General features: G+C 45.2%; 1 protein-coding gene across 1 annotated transcript; it reads right to left on the reverse strand.

Annotated features, from left to right (window-relative positions):
• Nucleotides 1-4,888: 4,888 nt before the first annotated feature.
• On the reverse strand, nt 4,889-8,241 carry LOC138355665 (uncharacterized). Its single transcript, XM_069310990.1, has 2 exons — nt 8,073-8,241; nt 4,889-5,838 (listed from the first exon to the last, which is right to left on the reverse strand). Exons 1-2 carry the CDS (start codon nt 8,239-8,241, stop codon nt 4,889-4,891), a joined length of 1,119 nt encoding a protein of 372 aa, XP_069167091.1.
• Between the last annotated feature and the right edge of the window lie 225 nt (nt 8,242-8,466).

An 8,466-nucleotide genomic window follows, 5' to 3' on the forward strand; every position in this document is an offset into this window, starting at 1 on the left:
CAGGTTCCAATCAGCAACGCTGGTTAGGCCACTCCACGACCGATACTAGGGTAGCGAGCCCTAGTCAGGAGCCTCGTGTGATCCCACAGACCACTCTCCTCGCCACAACACCCCAGTGGTTAAGCGTCTCCACCAGTCAGTCCCGGGTACGACAATCCCTCAGCTGCCACGTCACAGACAGGCTAACACCACAGTGTTCATCCGGGGGGTGACTCACAGCTGCTGCAGCAAATACTTGGAGACAAGACGGCTGCCTTGGGTAGACTGATCCAACTTCCATTACAGCAGTCCCAGGTCGACTCTGTAATCAGACACGTCATCAGTAATAGGGACACTCTAGGGCACCTCACTTACAGGCTTAGACACAAACGCCCGACGTATCCACTCCATAGATGGCGTTGCTGTCTAAGCTCCACCTCACCAAAGGTCAGCAGCGGCTGTGTTATGAGCTGATCAGGACGAGAAACTATCCCTTGTGGCCAGTATATCTCGTCCTCACTAGGTGGCGTCGTCCATTTGGAGGGGGTTTCGGGAGCTGACCCACAGATGGCGCGGTCGTCACTGCTCTGTGCTCGGACGCTGGGCTTGGGTCCGTAACACCTCCCCACCAAAAAGAATTTGGTTTGGGTTTCTATAAAGAAAAACACAAACCAAATTAGTACGTGGATACAACTCCACACGGACTCACGTACACTACGAACTGGAATGGCAAGGATGTCTTGTCCACAGAACTGTCCCACTGGGCAACTCTGGCATGAAGGAAACTTGTAGATGGAAGGCAATGACCTGCCTGATGTGATCTTCCACACCTCCACTGCGATGTCAAACGGGGGCATAATCTTATGTCCCGAGTAAGGATTGGTGTAGACACGATCTGGGGCAACTCGACACTTCCCTGTGTTGTGGCACCGATGATGGCTGGTCACGGACGGCATTTCTGGTACCGGTCCGGTAGTCCTTCAGGGAGACGGGAACCTGGAATACAGGGGTCTGATAATTTAGAGTGACAGCGATAGTTAAATCAGTACTCACAGCATACTCCTCTACTAGGCCCACACCTAGTCCCAACAGGGCTGCTCGTACATCGAGGATGGCATTCGCTCTGCCACCGTCAGGTCGACCAACGTTCCGTATAACGCTGCATTTAGGCTCAGCTATCACGCGGGGGGTGTCAACCTGTCGGAAACAGTCACTCATAATAGCATATCTCGTACCTCCTGTATCTACCATCACCTTCCAGGTCCCTCCTTTGACTGCAACACTCACAGTGCACGTCTCTAATCCCAGGGATCTCTTCACGATGTTCAAGGGAGCCATCATCTGTAGGGTCGTACACTGGTCCTTACTGAGAACACACACGAGAACAAAACAAAACACCGCTAAGAAACATTTGGTTAACTTAGGGACAAGTTTCATGAGCTTGTCGTGTCCATAGCCGGCTATATCCACTAGCCTAGTTTGGACCGAAGAGGGCACTAGAACCTTCGTACATACTTCACATACCTCCGACGTCTGGGGAGTCTCTGGCTTGTTCAATGAACGCTGTACCTTGCCATACCGCAAGTACTCATCCGCCTTCACTCCAGACTCTTTGGTATCCGTGGGTGCTTGTACACGAGGCCTCTCTTCTTGCTCAGTCGCTTCTGACATCATAACCGCATGTTCCTCGTCGGGAGAAGAATCAGGAGACTCTGCTAGAATACTGTCAATCTGTAGGCGAGAGGAAGGATTAAACATTTTATCTGATTCCGGGTCTGACTGTACCTGGATATTACCACTGCCTGCTGTTACCTCAGACCTAGCTGTTCCGGCTGACTCGTCCACAACCTTGGGATGATTGTTGCTCCAATCTGTCACCAAGTCGTTGGCTAGTACCACGTCAATCCCAGCTATAGGGAGGGTATCGACTACTGCCAATGCACATGTGCCGCTGAAGTAAGGCGAGTCGAGATATACCGGCACTAAGGGGGCGATGTACTGCGTCCTAGGAAACCCAACCAGGACAACCTTTTGTCTCCCGTCCACACTCACTCCCTCGGGTAACGAGCTACCCACGATCAGGGACTGGGCTGCTCCACTATCTCTGAGCACTACAACTGATCTACCAGTGTGATCACTCGTTACGTACCCGCTTGAAGTGTGAGGGGCGAACAAACTTGGTCCTTCCTGCGTAGTCGTAGACTGGCTTCCTGCTGGTGGTGTCACACAGCTCATCAACATCACCTTCCTACGAGCGCCGTTACCTCTTCTGCCTCGGCACATAGCAGCTACATGCCCTTTCTGCCCGCAAGTCCAGCACACCATATTCCTCCTCGGACTCCGGTGTTTCGGACTGTTAGGACTAGTCCTTCGAGGGCTACTTGGGGGCGTCTTCTCAGCGCTTCGTGGGATGGGTCTCTCCTCTTCCTGATTAGGTTTGTCAAACCGGCGGGGGTAATTCCTCGGGACGTACTTAGCAGAAGGCCTATGCGTTAGGATGTATTCCTCAGCCATGGTGGCTGCCGCACTCAAGGTCTCTACCTGCTGTTCCTCTAAGTACGTCTTCAGGTCTCCAGACAGACAGTCTTTGAAGTCCTCTAACAGTATGAGCTGCTCGAGGTCTTCTTTGGTTTCCACCTTCCGAGAGGTACACCATTCCTGGAAAAGTCGTTCCTTGATTGTAGCGAATTCGGTGAAAGTGTGCTCCGAGGTCTTCTTCAGGTTTCTGAACTTCTGCCTGTAAGCCTCAGGTACCAATTGGTAAGCCATGAGCACCACCTTCTTCACCTTGTCATAATCGCCAGAGTCATCAAGGGACAACGTGGAGTAGGCGATATGGGCCTTCCCAGTCAAGACACTCTATCATGATGGCCCAATTCTCCTTTGGCCACTCCAAAGAGGCTGCGACTTTCTCGAAGGCTGCGAAGAACTTCGAAACTTCCTTCTCGTTGAACTTCGGGACCATTTTGATGTTCCTTACCGGATCGAAACTACTGGTTTCCGTTGTTGGCCTCCGACCACCTAACCACAATACTTCTAGCTCATGTTGTCTCTCTCTTTCCTCTCTGTCTCGTCGTTCTTGCCTGTCTCGTTCTTCTCTTTCTCTTTCTCTTTCTCGCTCTTCTTTCCTTTCTTCTAATTCTAATCGCCTCATCGCCATTTCTTTATCTTTCATCTCCATTTCTTTATTTTTCATCTCCATTTCTTTATCTTTTAATTCTCGTTCTAATTCTAACTTTTTCCATTCTATCTCGCGATTTATCTCTAAGGCACGCATTTTGACTGTAAGGAAACTTGTATTTAGCTCACCTGCATCACTGTCAATGTCACTGCCTTTATCTTCCTTTTCAGTGGAAGCTACTTCTTCACTTTCTTTTGTACTTTGTGCCTCACCTTCCTGTTTTTCTTCGGCCTTCAAATGCCGGTGAACCTTGGACAAGATCTCCACACGGGAATCACTGGCACGTATCTTGATCTCCAGGTAGGCACTCACTAGTACAAGTTCCTGTTTGCCCAGATATTTCAATCTGGCAAGACAGTCCTCCCTGTTCAGAAAAGCCTGAACATCGTCCAGATCGTCGATGGTCGCTTTTTCTGCCATTGTCACTTGGTACACTAGCACTTAACACACCGCTTTCGTTAGCACTTAACGCACCGAGCACTGTTCTACGTCAATATTGCACTTTATCGCACCAAACACTGCACTTGCCAATATTGCACGTAATTACACCGGGCACCGCACTACACAATATTGCACTTAATCACAGCGAGCACCGCACTCTACAATATTGCACTGAATCACTCCGAGCACCGCACAGGACGTATAACGTCCTAATAGTCACATACAGGGGGAATTATTTACAGGGATTACGCCACTTCACCACCCCTGTCAAACATACTTGACAAGGGGACGGATCCCGCTGGGGATGCCAATTATGATACGGCCCTCTCGGGTCGCAACCGGGTTCTTTCTCTGATGTTGTTAGAGGTAGGGTATCTGGCCCCAAGCTAGTAGTGGCTTTTAAGGGATGTGATCTGTAACGCAAGTAAATTAAAGGGGAAGGGAGACAAAGGCAAAAACTTAATAATATAATTGTCACCATCACCATAAATAATATAAAGATTATCACACGGGGAGGTATAAACACTATTATGTACAACGTCGTCTTCCTCTGAAGACGCGGAGTGTTCCACGGTGCTAGACGATGCTAAGCTCTTGGTCCTCTTGTGGCCTCACGACGAATCCTTCGATTCTCTTGAGTCTACCCTGGCCACAGGCCAGCCAAATCACAGTTCCACTGGGGGCACCGTCGTGGAGGCCGTCAACCACACATCCAGCCTGTAGCTGGCAGGTTCCAATCAGCAACGCTGGTTAGGCCACTCCACGACCGATACTAGGGTAGCGAACCCTAGTCAGGAGCCTCGTGTGATCCCACAGACCACTCTCCTCGCCACAACACCCCCAGTGGTTAAGCGTCTCCACCAGTCAGTCCCGGGTACGACAATCCCTCAGCTGCCACGTCACAGACAGGCTAACACCACAGTGTTCATCCGGGGGGGTGACTCACAGCTGCTGCAGCAAATACTTGGAGACAAGACGGCTGCCTTGGGTAGACTGATCCAACTTCCATTACAGCAGTCCCAGGTCGACTCTGTAATCAGACACGTCATCAGTAATAGGAACACTCTAGGGCGCCTCACTTACAGGCTTAGACACAAACGCCCGACGTATCCACTCCATAGATGGCGTTGCTGTCTAAGCTCCACCTCACCAGAGGTCAGCAGCGGCTGTGTTATGAGCTGATCAGGACAGGAAACTAGCCCTTGTGGCCAGTATATCTCGTCCTCACTAGGTGGCGTCGTCCATTTGGAGGGGGTTTCGGGAGCTGACCCACAGATGGCGCGGTCGTCACTGCTTCGTGCTCGGACGCTGGGCTCGGGTCCGTAACATCTTTCTATTTAATTGTAGTTGTGCAGTGGGTAATACGGTATTATTACGAGACTTGGTGTTAAGCACCGTAACCTCCTGTCGCACCTTACAACACTGCACAATGGTGGAAGTATCCTGTTTCACCTGGAGTTTTGGTGATTTTGGCCTATCAACTCTACACAATGCTGAATGATGTTGATCCTGGTGGCACCTGTTACATATGTGTAATGGGGTGGTGCATGTATTTGGATCATGTTGCAACAAGCACCTGATGTACTTGTGCAATTCCTTGAGGCGCTTTATTCTAGAAACGGGATCAGGAAAGTTTTGACACTGATAAATAGTATGACTCTCTTGGCAAAAGACACAGCATCTCCTTCCTGTAGTAGATGTAGGAGTCACTAACTTGGGTGACTTATGGGCTACAGGTTTAGAAGGGCTGATAGTGTAGGTACCTACTGTAGTATTCTTCCATTTGGGAGTGGAAGCAGCAGTTTTAAACTTATTAGGCTGTTTGGAGGTACCTTTGGATTTGACTGTTTTATCAGTGGTTGATTTGTCAGTGTCAGATATTATTTTCTCATGAGCTCTCAGTCGATTAACTGTTATCCTTAATCCCTCGAAAATTTCATCTAAGGATAGGATATCTGTTCTATAATGGGAACAGATGGATGCTAGAATCTCCTTAGGAAACTTACTCTGTATTTCTAATTTCAATACCCACTCTGCTTTAGGTACATCTGCTTTGACACCCAGAGCTTTATTTAGAGACTCTACCTGGAGCCTAAATTCTTGTAGAGCTTCAGGGGTGGTATCAGGTGTAGGTATCGCTCTTAACTTATAATAAAGATTAGCAATAGCAATTTCTTTATTGCTGTAATTAACTTCTAGTAACTGAATAGCAGTATCGTAGTCTTCATCACTAGGGACTAGGTGTTCGACAACTGACTATGCTTCACCCTCTAGGGTACTTTGCAAATAGAGGAATTTATTAGGTTTGCTAATAGATTTCTTGGAGTTTACTAAGGAGTCGAATGTTTTCCAATAGCATTCAAAATTCTCATCATCTCTACCATGGGAAGTGAGGGAGATCAATTGTAGGAAGACGAACTTCTTGGAGTGTTTCCCGTGTATTAGTTTCACTTGTGGTTAGAGTATTTTGAGAAACTCAGTCGCTCTGCAATTTTTCTAGAGCTTGTGTTAATCTATTTAGATGATCTTGGGTACCCTGCTCAAACTTCTCTATCTCGGCATGGAAGGTATCTAGTTGATCCGGCTCAGCATTCTGTTGCAGGAGGACTCTGAGATAGTTATCTGCAGCCTCATTTGTTCTTTGCAACTTTTGCTTGGCCGTCTCTATGAGATTTTCTTATACTTTGGCTGTGGCACCTGATTGTACCAGCTGATCACACTTATTCAACTGTCTAGTCACATGGCCTTTGTGACTCGTGTATGATCAAAAATATAATAAGCAGTTGCTGGACATTTCTTCTGGTGCACTGCCTGTGGATTTTGGCTTAGTTGATGCCATGATTTAATAATGAAATTAACTAGGGTACTGATTCATATATACGTGGAACCAGTACAGATGTGAGTAGCCTAATATCTGATTCTTTAGTTAGGCTATGTGAATCCTACCTCACATAGAGGTTAGCTTACCTACCTAATAGTAAACAGCTAATATTTGAGTGGTATTTCAGTCTTTCTACAGGAATTCCTCTTCTTAGCTCCTCATAATCAGCTTTGGATGGGTAGTGACACTTCAATAACACTGAAAATGTACACAGTAAATATATATAATAAGATATAGAAAACACAATTTGTGTAAAATAATGATAAGTCCTACCCTGACTTGGGTTTGCACAATAATAAATGTTGACTAGGTTGTACGGCCTTGTACAATGCTAGTCTACTAATAATCCTACCTATCTAGGTTAGCTAGTAATAATAAGTTAAGCTAGAGTTGTGCACTAGTCAGTACAATTCTAGTCTAAGCATTCTATTCTACATGGATTGGCATTAAATGCTATAATACTACTGATGTGCAGATTCAGGATAGTGCTGTGTTTTTGTTTTTTTATAATTTTTGAGTTATATAGAGCATATACAAGTGATTATGTGTATGACAAATATTCTACTACTATAAATGATTATATATGTGGCAGATATTTTACTGCCGTAATTCTATATTTGTGGCAGGTATGCTGCCATGAATTCTATGAGTGGCAGACATGCTGCCAAAATTTTTATGCTAGTACCTGATAATATTCCCTAATAAACGAGTATAATATTATTAGGGATGAAAAATGATTAATGAATTGTAGATAGCCTAATTTCTGGCTATATTCTACTAATTCTACTACTGATGCTGGTTCGTGATTGATCACAAGGATCCGGTTCGAAGGACCATAATATATGTGGGGAATTCTGGCTCCAGTATAATATATTAAAATGTATAATTTTAGGAATGCAAAATAATGATTAATTCTAAGATAGCTCCAAGGACCAGAATGAGTAATTAAATGAAAAAATCAGTGGCTTATAGATCTATGATTATATATGAATAAATTCTATTAAGCAATGACTGTAAATTCTAGAGCCAGCCTCCAATGACACATATTTTTTTTTTGGGGGGGGGGTATTCTTTAAGATTAATCTATGTGTGACATATATTATGCAATAATAATAAAAAGTATAATATGCACACATATAGATAATGAGTAAATTATGTAATGCAAGAAATACTACTGCAATGTTAAGATTAATAATACATAAAAGGCAGTATCAGATATATATATATATGGACTCTGAATAATAAGGTACTATTTACAATGAAAACTGATTATATCTCACCTGTGACAGAGGGACGTAGATGCAGTCCACTGTGCGCCAGTCTGGAAACAGTTTGAGATAGTGATACTTGGAGCACGTGAGGGTATGGCGGTCACACGCTTCCTCAAGGGTGTTGCACCATGCTGCAATAATGATAATTTCGTAATTTCCACCCCAAACTAGTATTCACACACATATAAGGTAATGTCTAAATATTTGGAGGGGAAAGAGCTGCACTTACATGGAATTTTTGGTACGCCCGCAGCATGACGACATGGCTACCTATATTATTCATATTTAAGAGCTCTATATATTAATAAAAGGTAAATGCCTGCTGAACTGGTGTCCGAGATTCTGGTAAGCTGCGTCCTCAGTCTGGCATCTAAGGATGTTCGGATGCCGTCTGGATGAGAAGATTTGTTGGACCGCTTACGGAACACCTTCACGCTTCTTGTTGGTAATGGCGAGAGTCCTCGTCCTCCCTCCCCGAAGCCGCGCATGAACAATAGCTCGCCGTGAGGATTCGAGCATAAATTATATTTATTTATTAAAGCTAAATAGGGAAGGGGGCGTTTATGAACACTCTTGATGATTTAGATAAATACTTTATGTGGTGATGTTTAATTCTCACAGTGCACGTCAGTTAATGTGGACTGCACAAATAAAACAATACTTGCTTGGTGGTGGAAATGATGTCAGATTATGATATTATTTACTAGAACAGC

The sequence above is a fragment of the Procambarus clarkii genome, chromosome 68, assembly GCF_040958095.1.
Source record: "Procambarus clarkii isolate CNS0578487 chromosome 68, FALCON_Pclarkii_2.0, whole genome shotgun sequence".
Lineage (NCBI taxonomy): Eukaryota > Metazoa > Arthropoda > Malacostraca > Decapoda > Cambaridae > Procambarus > Procambarus clarkii.

Coding starts and splice junctions, on each gene's coding strand:
- LOC138355665 (XM_069310990.1), bottom strand. CDS start 8,241: ATGCGCGGCTTCGGGGAGGGAGGACGAGGACTCTCGCCATTACCAACA. Junction 5,839..8,072: donor CTCGGACACCAGTTCAGCAG/GCATTTACCTTT, acceptor TCGAACACCTAG/TCCCTAGTGATGAAGACTAC.